Source organism: Corylus avellana, chromosome 2 (assembly GCF_965113065.1).
Source record: "Corylus avellana chromosome 2, dhCorAvel1.hap1.2, whole genome shotgun sequence".
Classification (NCBI taxonomy): Eukaryota; Viridiplantae; Streptophyta; class Magnoliopsida; order Fagales; family Betulaceae; genus Corylus; species Corylus avellana.
The window spans coordinates 35,040,459-35,058,824 of record NC_142491.1 but is presented as its reverse complement, the minus strand read 5'-3'; the positions used below and the strand labels follow the sequence as shown (position 1 = coordinate 35,058,824).

General features: G+C 37.0%; 1 protein-coding gene across 1 annotated transcript; it reads right to left on the bottom strand.

The window, feature by feature from the left end:
• Positions 1 to 11,945: 11,945 nt before the first annotated feature.
• LOC132167219 (CASP-like protein 1E2) lies at positions 11,946 to 16,708 on the bottom strand. The gene is made up of 2 exons (XM_059578126.2): positions 16,361 to 16,708; positions 11,946 to 12,342 (listed from the first exon to the last, which is right to left on the bottom strand). The coding sequence occupies exons 1-2, from the start codon at positions 16,636 to 16,638 to the stop codon at positions 12,006 to 12,008; spliced, it is 615 nt and encodes a 204-aa protein (XP_059434109.2). The 5' UTR covers positions 16,639 to 16,708; the 3' UTR covers positions 11,946 to 12,005.
• Positions 16,709 to 18,366: the final 1,658 nt, after the last annotated feature.

Genomic DNA, 18,366 nt, shown 5'->3' with positions numbered 1-18,366 from the left:
GTCTCTCTATCCTTGTTTTTGCCCAAGGTTTTCTCCTTGTCTCGGGAGTGAATCTTCTTGTTTTTTACCGGGTTGTCTCCCGTTAATTGTTTTTACCCAAGGTTTTCTCCTTGTCGCCGGGGTAAATCTTCTTGTTTTTTACCGGGTTGTCTCCCGTTAATTGTTTTTAACCAAGGTTTTCTCCTTGTCTCCGATGGTGATATATCCGGGGGTGACATACCCGGCTCTTCCTTTGCCATATCCGGGAGTGATATACCCGGTTCTTCTATCAAATATCCGGGGGTGATATACCCGGTTCTTCATTAAATCCCGCTTGACAAGCTAAGCTTTAACCTGCAGAGTAATCTACAACCATGATATATGAATCTTTCAACAGATTAACTTTTGCTCACCTTTCGCCTTGGGGTAGCTCCTTGTTTTTGTCCAAGGTTTTCTCATTGTCTCTGGAAATGAACCTTTGCTCCCCTTTCACCTCGAGGTAGCTCCTTGTTTTCGTCTAAAGTTTTCTCTTTGTCCTGTCTACCAAAGAGTAATTGTCAAAGGGGGTCCTCGGGGGACCGAGGACACTCCGATGCTTAAATCAGCATTACTCTTTATTCTAATCAAATTTATTATTGAAAGACAATCAAATAATAAAAGCATAAATAAACCAAACTCTGGGCGTACTACTGATAGTACTTCTTCAAATGCTCCGTGTTCCTTGCTATTTCCTATCAATGCTACACCCGATCCCGGAAGTAGTCTTCCTTGTTTTTATCTTCTTTTTGTCCCGGATGTCTCGTGCTATCTATCGCCTCTAGAACATCGGCCTCATTGATGAACTCTTGTACCTTGCCCATCAATTCCTATAGATTGCTCGGTGGTTTTCGCGCCATTTTCCTCATCACTGGCTCTTTGGTCAAGAGCCCATGATAAATTGCCGAGTATATCAGGTCATCTGAGGGTTCTTCAATTTCTGTCTTTTCTAGGTTGAATCGAGTTATGAATTGCTTCAGGGTTTCATCACTGCGCTGCTTCAGAGTCAGCAAATAAGACGGTGGTTTCTTCCGGATCCGTGAAGTCATAAACTGAGTTAAGAATACCCGGCCTAGATCCTCAAATTTGTCGACTGAGCCCAAGGGCAGCTTCCTGAACCAGCTCCGGGCACTTCCTGATAAAGTGAGAGGGAAGACCCTACAAGCCACCTCGTCTGGCATGCCAAGGAGGCGTACATGTGACAGAAAATATTCCAAGTGTTCGACTGGATCTCTGACACCCTTATAACTCATCATAGGAGGGGCCTTGAATTTTTCAGGCAACCGGTATTCCTCCACCTGTGGGGAAAAAGGTGAACCGGTTCCCTGCAACATCTTCTCCACGAAGGTGTCCTTCCCTTTATTCTTCCGCTCCAGGTTGATGAACCTCTTGTCAAACTCTGCCATCCTCCTGTTGAGTTCGTCATTTCTATCTTGGGTACCACTGATTTTGCTATCATTCACCCGATTTTCCTCCTTTCGGCTTGCATGCTGCTTGAAGTTGTCTTTTTGGTGTCCTCCTCTTGGTTGATTATGACTGCTAACATGGCTGACGTGCTCTTCTTCGTCCCGCCTACCACGGGTTTCCTCGCGATGAGACTGCTCTAATACCCGTAGACGAAGTTCTGCATTTTGCCGTGTCAAAGCTTCGATTTGCGCTGCCATTGCTGCAAAGCATTCAGGATCTCCTATTTCCGGTTGACGGGGAGGTATGTTGTGTTGAACCGGTCCCTGCTGAACTATGGGATCAACAGGGTTGATGCTGATAACTGGATCTATCGGGTCAATCTGGCCGGCGTGGTTGACTGGTTTCGGATTAGGCTGGACCAATGGACCAACATGGTTGGCTATTTCCGTTCGCGTAGCCACCATGGCAGAATTTTTTCTTCCTTTTTGCTTTTTCCTTTTCTTCTTATCCGGGATAGAGTATCCCCAAAATGTAATAATTTGGAATAAGAATTACCTTATTCTCACAACCAATCAAAACCAAATTTGGAATTTAAACCAGAATAGCCTATACTTAAACTAGAATAAGAATATAAGCTTAAACTAGGATAATCTATTCCTAAACCAAAATAAGAATATAAACTTAAATCAGGATAAGCTATTCCTAAACCAGAATAGGAATATAAACTTAAATCAGGATAAGCTATTCCAAAACCAAAACAGGAATATCAATTGAATAAGAAAAACCTGTTGTCGAACGCCAATTTTCTTCTCCAATTCCTCCAACGTACAGCCCTTCACGTGGTGTTATATATATATTTTTTTATTTCTTTTCTTTTTTTTTTCTTCTTTCTTCTTTCTTTTCTTCTTTTCTCTTTTTTCTTTTTCTTTCTTCTTCTCTCTCCTGCGCAGCACCCTTTCTTTTTTTTCTTTTTTTTTTTGTCTACCAGATACTTTACGCACAGAGGCTTCTTCTACGATTTTCTTCGATGCACAGATGTGGGTCAGTGACGGCGGGACTGATCGTTTGGACTTCAGTTAACGTGGATCTGCAATGTAAGAGGCAGATCTGCTTTGCCAATGCACACCGTGATGAATTTTTTTTTTAATGAGAAACAAATAATTTTTCCCACAGACGGCGCCAAACTGTTAGAACAGTTTTCAACACGGTGAGAGATGGTGGGCTCCCAGATGACAAAAAGAAGGCACGACAGATCCGGATGAGGTCCGCTCAATACACCTGGATTGATGGGACTCTCTATAGGCGGGGGTACACATTGCCTCTCTTAAAGTGTATTACTAAGGCAGAGGCAGATTATGTGATGTGGGAGATTCACGAAGGGGTATGTGGCAGCCATGGAGGAAGCCGAATGCTGGCTCACAAAGCTATCAGAGCCGGATACTATTGGCCCGGAATGAACAAGGATTCTAGTGACATCGGGAAACATTGGGACAAGTGTCAGAGATTTGCTAAAATCACAAAGAATCCCCCTGAAGAGCTAAGTCCAATCTCGGCACCATGGCCTTTTGTACAATGGGGAGTCGACTTAGAAGGTCCATTACCCACGGGAAAAGAAGGATGCAAGTTCATAGTAGTCGCGGTAGATTACTTCACCAAATGGGCAGAAGTGGAAGCATTGGCAGCCATCACAACCGGAAACATCCAGAATTTTCTGTGGAGATCAGTAGTGTGTAGGTATGGAATTCCTCACGCCTTTGTGACAGACAACGGTAAGCAATTCGACTGCGAACCATTCCGGAAGTGGTGTGAAAAACTTCATATAAAGAATTATTACTCTTCACCGGGACATCCCCAGGCAAATGGATTGGTAGAAGCAACCAACAAGACCTTGATAAAAACTCTAAAGAAGAAGCTCGAAGATAGTAAGGGAGCTTGGGTAGAATTTCTTCCGGAGGTATTGTGGTCTTACAAAACCACCACCTGAACTTCTACTGGGGAAACACCCTTTGCCTTAACATACAGAACTGAAGCTGTAATTCCCGTGGAGGTAGGGTCTCTTAGCTATCGAGTGGAGCATTACAACCCGGGGCTGAATGACGAAGGAATGAAGTTGCACCTGGACTTGCTACAAGAAAAGCGGGATAAAGCTCAGATCACCATGGCCGCCTATCAGCAGAAAGCAGCTAAGTACTTCAACAAGCGGGTTAAGCATCGGGACTTCAAAGTCGGAGATTGGGTTCTTCGAAAGGTAACCATCGCCACACGAGATCCCACTGAAGGGAAGTTGGGTCCAACATGGGAAGGGCCGTACTAGGTTGTCAAGTGTCATCGACAAGGAGCGTACCACCTCTAGAGGACGGATGGAAAGCCACTACCAAGGCCATAGAACGCGGAACATTTGAAAAAGTACTATCAGTAGTACGCCCAAGGTTCGATTTATTTATGCTTTTGTTATTTGATTGTCTTTTAATACTGCAATGGAACACAGAACATTTGAGGGAGTACTATCAATAGTACACCCAGGGTTTGATTTATTTATGCTTTTATCATTTGATTGTCTTTCACTACCGAATTTGATTTGAATAAAGAGTGATGCTGACTTAAGCATCGGAGGGTCCTCAGTCTTCCGAGGACCACCCTTTGACAATTATTTTTTGGTAGATAGGACAGGGAGAAAACCCCGGGTAAAAACAAAGAGGTTCATATCTGAAGGCAAGGAAACCTTGGACAAAAATAGAAAGACTCAGAGCACTTGAAGAAGTACTGCCAGTAGTATGCCCATGGTTTGGTTTGTTTATACTTTTATTATTATTTGATTTAAGATCAATACTAACTTAAGCATCGGAGGGTCCTCGGTCTCCCGTGGACCACCCTTTAACAATTATTTTTTGGTAGACAGGACAGGGAGAAAACCCTGGGTAAAAACAAAAAGATTTATATCTGAAGGCAAGGAAACCTTGAACAAAAATAGAAAGACTCAGAGCACTTGAAGAAGTACTGCCAGTAGTATGCCCATGGTTTGGTATGTTTATGCTTTTATTATTATTTGATTTAAGATCAATACTAACTTAAGCATCGGAGGGTCCTCGGCCTTCCGAGGACCACCCTTTGACAATTACTTTTTGGTAGACAGGACATGGAGGAAACCCTGGGCAAAAACAAGGAGATTCATACCTGAAGGCAAGGAGGAAACCTTGGGTAAAAACAATGAATAGGGAGACAACCCTCTAAAACAAGGACAAGAAGAAAACCTTTGGCAAAAACAATGAATAGGGAGGAAACCCTGGGCAAAAACAAGGAGATTCATACCTAAAGGCAAGGAGGAAACCTTGGGTAAAAACAATGAATAGGGAGACAACCCTTTAAAATAAAGATAAGGAGAAAACCTTGGGCAAAAACAAAGAATAGGGAGACAATGCTCTAAAACAAGGACAAGGAGAAAACCTTTGGCAAAAACAATAAATAGGGAGACAACCCTCACCCAAGACAAACGGGGAACAAAAGTTAGTCTGTTGAAAGATTTGCAAATTATTGATTAAAGGCTATTATGCTGGTTTGGATTATCTCGATGACTCGGAGAGGGACCCAGGCATGATCCCCAGGTGTCTCGAAACTATGACGGGCATAACCCTCGCCAAGGGATAGAGTTGGGGGGTATTTCCGAAAGCTCAAGCGATGCCAAAAACAGAGCTGAAAAGCTCCAATTAACAAGCTCAAAACACTTTCATTAAGGAAACATGAGTCTTGGACAAGGTCAAACAACAAGCCACCAAAAGGCTTTGGCTAAATTTCAGTCATCCAAGTACCTTGGCTAAGGGAATTGGGGGTTAACTGTTAGGAATAAATTCACACTACAAGCCCATCAAATTTTGGGCCCAACGGCCAAGAATAGGCCCATAAAATATTAATTAAATAGCAAGGGCTGTTTAATTAATCAATATATAATATTTTCCAATTAGGATTATATTATCATAAAGAAATCTTATTTATCTCTACAAGATTGTTATTCACGATTATCATTCCAAGATAAAGCTCAACATTATCTCTACGTAAAAGATTATCTTTACAAGATAATCGTTTGGGATTATCTCAACTTTGAACTCTTAAACCAATTCGAACAAGGAAAACCAGTTCAAATCAACTTCAACCTTCAAGCCTATAAATTGGCCCCTACACAAGGTACAAGATACGCTCTCTCTCAGATCAGAAATTATTAGGCATATTAAATTATTGTGCATCGAAGCATAATATTTTTCTTAGGTTCTAATTTTGGCATCGGAGTGTCCACGGCATCTACGCCGTCGTACTCTTTGACGCTTTTTCATTCTTTACAACAATTTGGAGAGCACACATTGCCGAATTGCAGATCTCAAAGAACGTGCATTCATCGTGAAGAAAACGGTTCTAACAGTTTGGCGCCATCTGTGGGAATTTCACTGTTCCGACCTTTTCTTGGCCTATGTTGAGTTGTTTGAAAGCTGGCCAGTATAGAATGTCAGCTGAACTTCCGTTATCTACCAAAATCCTGTGCATGTTATGGTTGGCCACAGCTAAGGTAACTACCAGAGCATCCGTATGAGGGAAAGATATCCCTTCATAGTCCTTGTCTGAGAATCCGATCATCAAAGGCTCTTTTTTCTGAACTTTCATTGGTCTTTCGACCGCCCATACCTCTTGACTTCCTACTTGTCGCGCATAAGCCTTCCTTGCATGCTTAGACTCTTCTCCTTCGGAAAATCCTCCAACAATTGTTCGGATCTCCCCTATTATGATTTGGTTTCCCGGATCTCCACGTTGTCGGCTACGACTCCTCTCTCTTTGATTACGCTCCCGTGGGCTGTCCCCCCATGGGTGATTCTCCCTACCTCTTTCAACCTGGGGCGGGCGGCCTCGAGGATGGTGTTCTCTGTCACGATTGTTGTAGGGCCGGTTGTCCCGGTTATTCCTTGGTTGATCGCTGTGATCCCCTAGGAATCGAACCAGCTTACCGTTTTTGATGAGCTTCTCAATCAATAGCCTCAGCGCTATGCATCCTTCGGTGTAGTGACCCCTAGCTTCATGAAAATCGCAGTATCGATCTTTGTTCTTCTCGGGAGGACTACCCGGTATCTTTGGTGGCCGTACAAACTCCGGATCCTTCTTGACCTCCATTAATACTTCTGAAATTCCCGCATTGAGAGGTGTGAAACCATTGTCTCGAAATTTCTTCTTTGGGAGCTTAAGTTCTTCTACTGTCTTCCGGGTTTCTTTCTTCCTCTCTTCTCTCCTCTTTCCTTCAATTCTCTGTTCCGGGTTCCTTGTGCTATCTATCGCTTATCGGACATCAGCTTCATTGATGAACTCTTCTACCTTGCTCATTAGTTCTTGGAGATCACTCGGTGGTCTCCGCGCCATCTTCTTCATTAAATCTTAAGTCGTTTTCTTGTAGAGATAAGTAGGACGTCTTTATTCCAATATTATGCTAATTGGAATATAAGATTATCAATTAATTAAATAGTCCTTGTTATTTAATTAATATCTTCATGGGCCTATCCTTGGCCATTGGGCCCAGAAGTTGGTGGGCTTGTAGTGTGAATTTATTCTCAACAAATACCAACCTTGAAAGTGAAGACACAAATATTGTGGCCATACATCCACCTTTCTCTTCAATTATATTACCATTATTTTCCCTATTCTGGACCTCAATAAATTCTGAATTTGAATGCCCACCTACTATATATACCAACAATTCTTATTCAATGTTCACTAGCTAGCTTACTCCAACCAAGCATTCAATCGGCACTGATTTGTCCTAATATCAAATATATTTTTTGGTTGTACATGCACTTGTATTAACCCCGAAAACAGAGATAGTATTTTCATCTATCTTTCGTCCTATTTGTTTTGCGGAGAAACACGTTAAATTAAAAAACAATTATCATGTGTACCTTATATATCTCATTAAAAAAATTTATGGGCGTGACTCAAGCTATCCCGTTTGACATAATGAGGGTGGTCAGCTACCCCATTTGACTAAAGTGGAGGTGGTCTAGAGAACTCTAGACACCCTCTATTGCATGCTAGGGATGATTTTTGTCACTCCTTATGGCCCACCAAGAGGTGGCTAAAATTAAACCACCCCGGAGGCCATTTGGGGTAGACGAGTTACCCCCTAATTTTTATTTTTAATTTTTTAAATAATATTAATGAGGCATATAAAATACATGGTAGTTGTTGATTGGTATGAGTCACGTGTTTTTCTGTAAAAAAAATTGGACGGAAGATGGATGAAAGTACCTTCTCCTTTTTTCGGGTTACTGCAAATACCTCCACAACACTTTTGGAAACAAAATGGTCTATTTGATAGAAGGCCTTAATATAGATATTGAAAAAGTAATTAACTCTTCTTTTTAGTGGTTTTTCTCCTCTAGGTACCTTCATATATGTACTTTATCTCTACTATTTATTATGTTCTCTGCCACACTTATGAGTTGATGTTATTGTAGACTAAAATCTCGTTTGATTTGCGGAATAGACCATTAAAATGGGATGACTATTCTCATGGAATAGTCATTCTTTTGTTTGGTAGAAGTTTATTCTTAGAAATAGTTATTCCCATGGAAATAACTAATCACAGGCATACATGAATAGCTATTCCCGAGAAAATGGACAAAGTTTTCCAAACAACCCGTAATTTTTTTTTTTTAAAAAAATTCTCTCAAACTGAAAAATAAAAAAATAAAAAACAAAAAATCTTGTGGGTGGCCAACCACCCATTGGGGTGGTGGCCAGCCACACACAGTAGGCCCTGGGAGTGGCCGCGCTAGCCCCGGTGGCATCAGGGCCACACTCAAGTGCTGTCTGGGGTGGCCTAGCCATCCTAGATTCTTGTCACGGGTGGCATGGCCACCCCCAGAAGGCCACAACAAGGCCCTTTCGGGGGTGGTCACCCACACATTCAGTTTTTTTTTTTTTTTTTTGAGTTTTGAAAAAATTAGAAATTATCTGGGCTTTTTAGTGATTTTGGTTTAATTCTAATTATAAAATATGTGTTACTATCAAACTAAAGAATTTAAATAAGTATTCTATTCCAACATCTTCTATTCTCAGTAATACCTATTCATTTTCCTAACGAAATACCTATTCCGCAAACCAAAATAGGCCTAAGAGTTTCTTTGCAATTGCATTGGGAAATAAAATTTGTCATATAAAAAGTATGAAAGAGCTTTTTAAAAAAATATTACTTTCAAGCTTCCCCAAAACGCAGTTTTGGACCTTTTTAAGGTTAATAACTTTTTTGGTACTTGGGTTTTGAGTTTTTTAATTTTTCCCCCTAAGTTTTAAAACATGACAAAACTAGTACTTCAAATTTTGGAAAAAACTGAATGATCACCTCTAGTTTGAAAAATTCTATTGGGGTGGCCGAACTACCCCTAGGGGATCGCTGGCCACCCCCAGTGTGACCTTAGGGGTGGTTGAGCCACCCCCAAGGCCGGTCTGAGGTTGGCCAAACCACCCCCAATTTGACCTTAGGGGTGGCTAAGCCACCTCCAAGGCCGGTCTAGGGGTGGCCAAACCACCCCTTAAGAGTTTCTTTGCAATTGCGTTGGGAAATAAAATGTCATATAAAAAGTATGAAAGAGCTTTTTAAAAAGGGAATTTAGATATAAACTCCTTAGGTCAACACACTTTCATTAAAAACTCCCTGGGTATTTTTTTTCGAAAATTTAGTCCCTAGGTCACTCAAAACTACTAGAAACTCCCTACCATTAATTTTTGTTAACTGCCGTTATTTTGAGTTAAACGAACCGTTTCACTTAAGTCCACCTCAGTCGAATTTTTGTATCCTACGTGTTCACATCGAACACGTAGGATATAAAACTCACCGTTTTGGACCATCCAAAACGGTGAGTTTGGCTTAAACTTGAGGGCATCTTTTTTGAAACCCATCACTTGCATATGGTCAAAAAAAAAAAAAGAACCCGATACACCTCAAGCGCCGAACCTGTCGACGCAGAACCCACCAGCGACAGAACCATCAGCGACAGTACCCATCAGTTAAATCACTCATTCCGACGTCACATTTTCAGCTAGGGTTCCATCAAATCACAAGATTTTGAATCAAAAAATCTTGTTTCGACGAAGGTATTTTCCATAATTTTTTTGTGGGTTTTGTTGATTGACTGAAATGGAAGCCTTTTATAGTAGTTTTTTTAATTTTTTTGTTGTGTTGAAAGCTTTTGGTCATAACCCCATTCCCAAGCTTTTTTGTCGAACATCTGTTGGATTACTATATACACCTTTGAGAGCTTGTATTGGAATATTGTGTATAATTTATTGCACTTTTGAGCCAACATTATTGTTGATTGGCAATGGTTGTTGTCCACCTTGGGTGTGGTCCTGGAATGAGACAGTGGTTTTTTCATGTGCATTGGCAAGTTGGTCAAGGGAGATTTTTTCATCTGTATAACTATTTATTTTATTTTTTTGCTTCTCTACTCAAATGGTGGATTGCCGAGGACATGAAAATAGGAAATGTTTGTGCATAGTTTACGCCAATTTCATCATTCTACAATTGAGCAGTATTATATACGTGGTTGGATGTTACAGCTAATTTATTCTTATTGCATATTTGATTACACTGCATATTTGCATTACCAAGACACTTTGAAGTCCTCGTTAGCATCCTCTGACCACAACAAATATCTTTGCTCTCTTTTTTGGATGTAATTCTTTTGCATTGATCAGCTCTGCGATTGTTGCTATTCATTTGTCTGTTGTAACCTTGTCGTCGTGTATATCTGCTGGTAGATTAGATGGACATTGCCATAGAATTTTGGTGGGTTTTAGTTGGAGGGAGAGGATCAGAATCTCTGATTTATCTGGGTGATTTTATAAACCAATTTATGGGCCTCTGCTTTCCGGGAGCATTTTCAGACCTTGATTTCCAATTTCTCTTGAGATAGAACTAAATGCAGAGGTCCCAAATTTAGACTTCTGTTATGGAGTTGATCTTGATTGCACTTATTCTGTATCAACATGTTATTATCAGTGCCGTACATGCGGTATTAGGAGTGTTAGTGTGGTCTGATACTGGTTTATCCTTTCTAGTTACAGCATATGATTTAAAAGTGCCATGAAATACCAGATCTTCAAATTCATTGAACCCCGTGAACGGTATGTTCTGACAAGTAGGTAATGCACCAAAAGAAAATGTTCAAATGTCACCGAATATGATAAAAAATTTTAGGGAAAAATCTTATTTAGCCCCTAGTTTTTTATTCTATTTGATTTTAGCCATTGAGTTTCTAATTTTAATAATATAATACTTAGGTTTTGTTCAAGCTTAAAAGAGGTCTTTTTGTTCCTTTACTGTTAATAGTTTCTCATGTGACATGTTAGCATCCATGTTAGCACCCTAATGCAATGCTACGTTAGCAAGTGCGAAGTCATTCATCGGGAAAAAAAGTCACCTGACATTTTAGTGTCTATGTTTAGTTACGAACAACAGCATTAACGGTAACAAAGACGCTAAAGAGCATACGAGACACAAAAGATGAAGAAGTCTTTTGTTTTATTTTTTGCTTTTGTTTTTTCTATGAATGACTTGGCACTTGCTAATGTGACATAGCATTGTTGTGCCGACATGGATGCTGACAAGTCATATGAGACAGATGACAACTTTGGTGGTAAAGTAACAAAGGAATCAATTTTAAATTTGGGCAAAACCTTAGGATTGTATTTTTGAAATTGGAAGCCCAAGAACTACATACAAATGGGATGAAAACCTATGGACTAAATATGATTTTTCTCAAATTGTTTATTACTTCAAATATTTTCAATTATAAATACAAGCAGGCGAGCCATCTATGTTTGGAGCAAGGTAAGAGATGAAAACTAACTCAATTAAAGGATCATTCATACCATCTGCACAACTTATTCGTAAGAAGTTTATTATGGGTGAACCCCCTCGTGGGAGGGTTGCAAGCCAAAATTGTCAACTCGGCTCTTGTTAATTGCAAGTTCATTTTGGGCCAATTCTTAGGGCCTGTCTGGGATTGCGTTGACAAATAGAGTTTTTAAGTCAAAAAGAGCTTTTAGGCAAAAGCTTCATTTTTAAGCTTTTGCCAAAAGTGTGTTTTCATTATTTTTATGCATTTTGGACCCTTAAAAGTGATTTTAATTTTTTTTTACCAAACGAGTATTTTTTTGTTCAAACGGACTTTTTAAATATTAAAAGCACTTTTAAGCTCCCTAAACGTAATCTTACAGGAATTGCAGTTGACAAGCCCGCAAAAATGGTGCATTGCGACCTCAGCTCTTTTTGGGGCCAAAAAACAAAGAAGCCCTACTATCCAAGACAGTTGAGACTAACAATTTATAATGTATTCATTTCGTCCCATGAGGGAAATCTGGACAGTTGAGACTAACAATTTATAATTTATTCATTTCATCCCATGAGGGAAATCTGGCCAAATTAAAGAGTAAGATTTTATAATTTACTCCCAATTTCTAACGAAAATAAGGATTTACACAACCAGAAATGAACTCAATCACATTATTAAGGAACCCAATAATCTGGTAAAAAGCTTGACCATTTTACACTAAGATTTTCCTTGGGCTCTCAAAGCAGAAAAGACAACTATCAAGAGAAATGCAAGTGATCCCAGCAGAGAAAACGCCGCAGCTGCTACCCCTTGATTACAAAATTTTCCAAACACGTTACACACTTTTCCCCACTGCAAGTGAGAATTCCCTTGGTACCCAATTAAGCCGACCGCGGCGGCGGCTCCAATGCCGGAGAAGAGCAAAGCCACCATTACCGCATCGAAGATGATGATCATCGACTTTAAGATGTGACTTGCACCCCCGCTTGTGACTATAAGGACTAGAGAGAGGGATGCATATGAACATGCCATAATATTTGCCACCTCAAAATACCTAGTACACAAACCACACAAAACAACGTTAATGGAAATGAATAATTATTAACTCATAATATGGTTCCGTTTGTTAACAAACGCTTTTAAATTTTAGATTGTGTTTTTAAAAAATATATATATTTTGATGTGACATAAAAGTGAAAGTAGTTTTGTGTTGTTTGTTAACATATTAATTTGTTTTAAATATAAGGATAGTTCTACAACTCTATCATTGTCATAAGACAATTCCTTAAACTTCTAAACCAAATTAACTTCAAGAGATAAAGTAATATAGGATAATTATTGATTCCATGTGGGACAATAAACTTAATTCCTACCCTCTTACATATCTTTACTTCTTCATTTTATAAAGGAGCCATGGTAGGGTGAGGGACTGAGGGGAGGCAATTACCCACCATGGCTCCTCAAAAAATATTATTTTTACATGGATAAAAATGTAAAAATATTATTTAATATACAGAAAATGTATTGTCCCTCCCGCTTGGGTCAACTATTTTTCATTTTTTTCATTTAGTTTCTCCCTCTCTAATACACACATAAAATATTCAATCTTAAAGTATTTGTTTAAAAAGTGGAAGAAAAAAAAATGTAAAAGCAACCTAGCTAGGTAGATTCAACAAGAAGTTGTTCACGAGTGAAAAGTTGAAGTTGAAAGGTGGTGTGTCACATGTTGAAAGGTTGTGCGTCATATGTGGGCTTGTAGACACAGTGTACTTTATAGGTGAATAATGTGTGATATAAATGTCCTTAAGATGTAACTCAATTAGTTGGGACCATGCTTAATGAAGCGGTGGCCACTAGTTTGAATCTTTCTTCCTCCTCTTGTGCGGACGTGCTTTTCAAATTACCAATAGATTAAAAGTCAATAATGATAATCTCAAAGTCAACAATAATTTTAAAAGTTCCATTACAGTTGAACACTAAAAAAACACTTAACATTTCTCAATAAATAATAATAAAAAGCTACTTCAACGACCTATAAATTTGGATCTTTCTTTTAATTGGAGCATGGAGAAGGGGCAACGATATTGACGGCCCCAGCATCTACTACCAGTCACATCCCAAAATGGCAATTCAACCAAACCCGTAAACGCCGAATCCACCAAAAATTTTAGAGGTGTCAATGCGGGCGGTTTCCCGCATTTAAAAACCGCCCGCTAACCACTAACCGCTAACCGCTAACCGTCTAACCGCCTAACTGCTTAACCGCATTATCCGCTAACCGTCTAACCGCTATAACCGCCTAGCGGTTAGCTGTTATTGGGTCTACTAACCGCTAACCGCATTTTTATATAATATATCTTTATAATTATAATTATAAAAATATTTTTACATATAACATAATCATTTGATCATTAAATCACAATTTGAGTATTAATATATTATCACTATAATTTATATGATTATATCATATAATCACTTGATCACTAAATCACAATTTTTTTAAAAAATAATTAAATCACAATTTGAGTATTAATATATTATCACTATAATTTATATGATTATATCACATGATCAATTGATCATTAAATCATTTGATTATATAATAATAAATTATGCATATATAATATGGCATAACTCATAAGTATATCAATTCATACTAATACAACAATTAAATATTTAGAGACTTATTTACAATGTATGTTATAAACTTATAAGTCTATATATGTTATAAGTTTGTATAAGTCTACATATGCATATGAATAATATAAATGTATAATATCAATACTTAATCATATGATTCAATGACAATTCAAATACTTTATTCAAGACTTCAAGTGAATCATATTATTGATGTAAAATGATGATATGATTCGTATAATATCAAATTAAATAATTGACATTGGATTAAACAATGACCAAGGTGTTACTTATAAACAAAATTTAAGTATTAATGTATTATCATTATAATTGATATGATTATATCACATGATGACTTGATCATTAAATCATATGATTATATAATAATAAATAATACATATATAATATGACATAACTCATAAGTCATAAGTCTACAAGTTAATCATATGATTCATGTACAATGATAATCACAATTGATTCAATTGAATTAAACAATATATTACTTATAACTACAATTTAATTAAAGCATTATTAGATACTTTAGGAATTTAGGATTTAGGAGTTTAAACATTACCATTTACCATTAGATAGTTCAATTCAAAGAAAAAAGATTATAAGTAAATATGATAATAATTTAAATAATTAATCATATGATATAATTTAATGAGATTATATGATTATATAATATCAAATTATGTGTACATGCTTGTTCCTTAATATTATTATGTTTAAGTTTATAACTTTTCTTCTTTTGATGTCTACAGGATTTCCTAGAGGACCAAATGAGAGGATTGATGAAGTTTTAATGTTTTATTTGTATCATTTAATGTTTTATTTGAACTTATTTTATATGCTTTGTGTTGAACTTTTTTTATATGCTTTTTTTATATGTTGTGACAGTTGTCTGAATTTTGAATTTTTTTTTTATATGTTGTGTTGAATTATTTTTTGTATATGTTGTGTTGAATTTAAAAAAAAAAAAAAAAAAAAAAAAAAAAAAAAAAATTAATCGGTTATGATTTAATATTTAACGAAATTTTTTTTAAGTACAAGTAAATGTAAATTTTGAATCAAATATTTTTTATTTTTCAATATGGTCCCTTTTTATAGCAATTGGGCTCAAGAAGACACTAAAAATACTAATAAAAAAAAAAAAGAGCCCAAAAAAGGAAGCCCAAAAAGGCCTAAAAATGCCCAAAAAAAAGTCCAATTTTGAAAAAGCGATTAGCGGGCGGTTATCTATTTCATTAACCGCTAACCGTTAGGCGGTTAGCGGTTGCGGTTAGTGAAATTTACAAATTGCTAAGGCCGTTACGGTTAACGGTTATTGCCAATAACCACTAACCGTAACCGCCTTTAACACCTCTAAAAAATTTAACAAAGACCCACAATTAACACAAAAAACCTCTTTCACTTCTCCCTCTCTTAGGTGTTTTCTTTTTTTTTAAAAAAAAAAAAATTAGAAATTAAAGAGTGATTGATCTGTTAATGACGCTAGTGTGGATTTATTAAAATAATGCTATATACTCAATTCTCTTCTGATTTTTATTTACACTGCTTTGACGTTGTAGTACTTATTAACCTTTAGATAAGATTTTATTAAAAATAAAAAAAATTAAAAATTAAAAAATTAAAAAAAAAAATTAGGGGTTGATGGGCACGACCAAAGTAGACACTTTACGAAAAGATGGATGTCGTGGCAGATTTTTAAGTCTTTAGATCGTCTTTATTTTTTACGGGTAGATATTGATCGCCTGCATCCGCTATCCACACATGCAGATGCAGTAAATTACGGCATCCGCATACCCTTTATATATAATATATTATATTTAATAAATTCACCAAAACGACGTTGTTTTGGTGTATAGGTTATGTTTACATTGTTTTAGGTTTTTTTTTCTTCACATTTCTCTCATTCACTTGGGCCAAAAGGAAAAAGTAATGTGAAATCAATATATTTTCAAAATGTTAGAGCTTAAAAAAAAAAAATTAAAAATTAAAAAAAAAGGGGGCCCAAAACACTAAAAATCAGCTAAAATTATTTTTAAATTCGTCTAAAATAGGCCATAATAAAAACCCAAAGAAAACCTAAGAGATTAAAATTGGCCCAAAAGCCTATTAACTAATATGTGGATAACAGCTTCAACAACATTTAATAACCGCAATAACTGCACACACGCAGTTAGTAAAAACATGCATGCTACGAATGTAGATATCTAAAATATTATCAGTAAGCGAATATCAAAAATAATTAACCGCGCGCATTTGCATCCCATAAGCTCCCCTACCAAGAATGTGCTGTCTTTCTTGCAACTTGCAGTTAAATATCGAGAAAATGGAAGGGAAAAAGGTCTCATTTTTTTTTGGTTTTTTCTTGTATCAAGTGAAAGTAAAAGAAAAATCAGAGTAGTTAGAGGAAAAGATGAGTTACTTACACGAACGCAGACGAGTGATGCCACCTAGCAGTAACGGGAACATCGAGAGGTGGGAGGGTTGGGAGAAGCTGAATGGGGACAACCTTAGTCTGTTTGTCCACTCCAAGAAGTATGGCAGCCACCAAAGTGAACACCAACCCCAAAACCCTCACAACTAGCAGCACACAACTACCACTCCTTCCTCTTCCCTGCTGCTTTCCCACCTGCCCCCCTCTATTCTCCACCCCATCCATCCCATTCCCACCCATAATTTTGCTGCCCTTGTTCTCACTCTCCATTTTCACAAAATATCCTCAGCTCAGAGAGAGAGAGAAGCTAGGAAAGCAGTGAGGGGAAGCTGCCTTAAATAGAGGGGATAGGATGAAATGAAGTGGTAGGGATAAAATAAGTGAGTAGGGAAAAGGGTGGGTTTTGGTCAAAGTGAAGTTTACGTGTAGGCATTGAAGGCAAGGATGGGCTTGAAAAAGGGAGTCAACCCAAATTCAGGTAAATTTGATTGATGTTAGAAAAATAAATAAATAAATAAAAATATTTTGTTTAAAAAAATAAAAAAATAAAATTATTTTATAGTAATTTTTAAAAGTGATTGATGTAATATAAAAAATAAAAATATTATAATTAATTTTGAAATGGTTATTTATTTTTTTTTTTTTTGTTTGAATCTTTTGAGTCCAATCTGATCCAATCCTATACCAAACACGCCGTGCCCTAGATGGATGATGGTGTGCGCCGTTGAGAAGTAATTGATTGGACAGGAGCTCTGCCGTGTGAAACTAAGACAACTAAACCTGTCGCTAGAGATGGCTTTCAATGGATAACGGACCATGCAGCTAGAGGACTGAACCCACTCTCTTGTAATAATACCCAATTTTTTAATAGATAGGCCACACAAAAAATCATGCCAATATATATATATATATATATATATATAATAGCAGTTAGTGTTACATAGGCATTCAATTTGCGAATTAACTCTACCTTAGAAACTCTACGTTCACAACATTGAATCACAAATTATTATTTAAAAAATAAAAAACCAAAATTGAGTTTTTTTTCTTTTCTTTTCTTTTCTTTTCTTTTTTTCTATTTTTAAGGGTATTTTCATCATCAAGAAAAAGGACATTGTCAATTGAGCCATAATTTAATTAGGATATGTGGACTTTCTCCAATAACTAAAATAAACTAATTAAAATGGAGTTAAAGGAGACAATTAATTCAAAGGGCACTAGAGCTTCAAGGATTCACTTAGCATTCTATTACATATTCTTGAGACATTTTTAACTCAACTAGGTAGAGAATCAACTTTCCTACTTGAAAAATACACAATTGAGTGTTAATTACAAATAAAATTCATTGAGCATGGATTTGATTAAAAATTTGATTTCAATGATATGTTACAAGAGAGATAAAAACTTGCCATATTGAAAATTTTCTCAATTTAAAAGTCATTCCCCACATTCAATTATGAATATATGAATGGCATTTCACAAAATCTCAAAAAACACATAATAAGACTACTAGGCTTCACCCCTAACCCTACCTAGAGGTTTAGAAACTCATAAACATGAAAATATATTCTTTAATCCAAGTGTTAAGTAAACATCAAATTCAGTTGTAATACCGTAAAATTTTAAATAATATAATTAATTGTTAATTAATTTCACTTTATGAAAACCAATCCTCATAATTTAAAATTTAAAATATGGCATGAAATGAGGGTGTAGTATGTAGCCCGATTAAAAGAAAGGTTCAGATTCTGAGAGAAGCTCCCGAAGTCTCAAGACGCTTTCTGCTAGGGTTTCATCTTTCGCAGAGAGCGCCGTCGGAAGGGGAGAACCCCTGTTCTCCCCCTTCCCCCTCCTCCCCCTCATCCTCTTCTCCCTCCGCCCTAGAGCTAGCCTATTTACTTGATGTCCCTTACTCTTTGGACGTTTTCTTCCTCTCCCTCCCTCCGCCCCTTTTCTGATTTTCGAGTTTTTTGGATGTCAATCTTCCACCCTTCTCCA

Bases quoted from the DNA above. Each gene is read 5' to 3' on its own strand.
- LOC132167219 (XM_059578126.2), bottom strand. From the start codon at position 16,638: ATGGAGAGTGAGAACAAGGGCAGCAAAATTATGGGTGGGAATGGGATG. The intron at 12,343-16,360 runs GTAAGTAACTCA...TTTGTGTACTAG, and splicing joins CATCACTCGTCTGCGTTCGT to GTATTTTGAGGTGGCAAATA.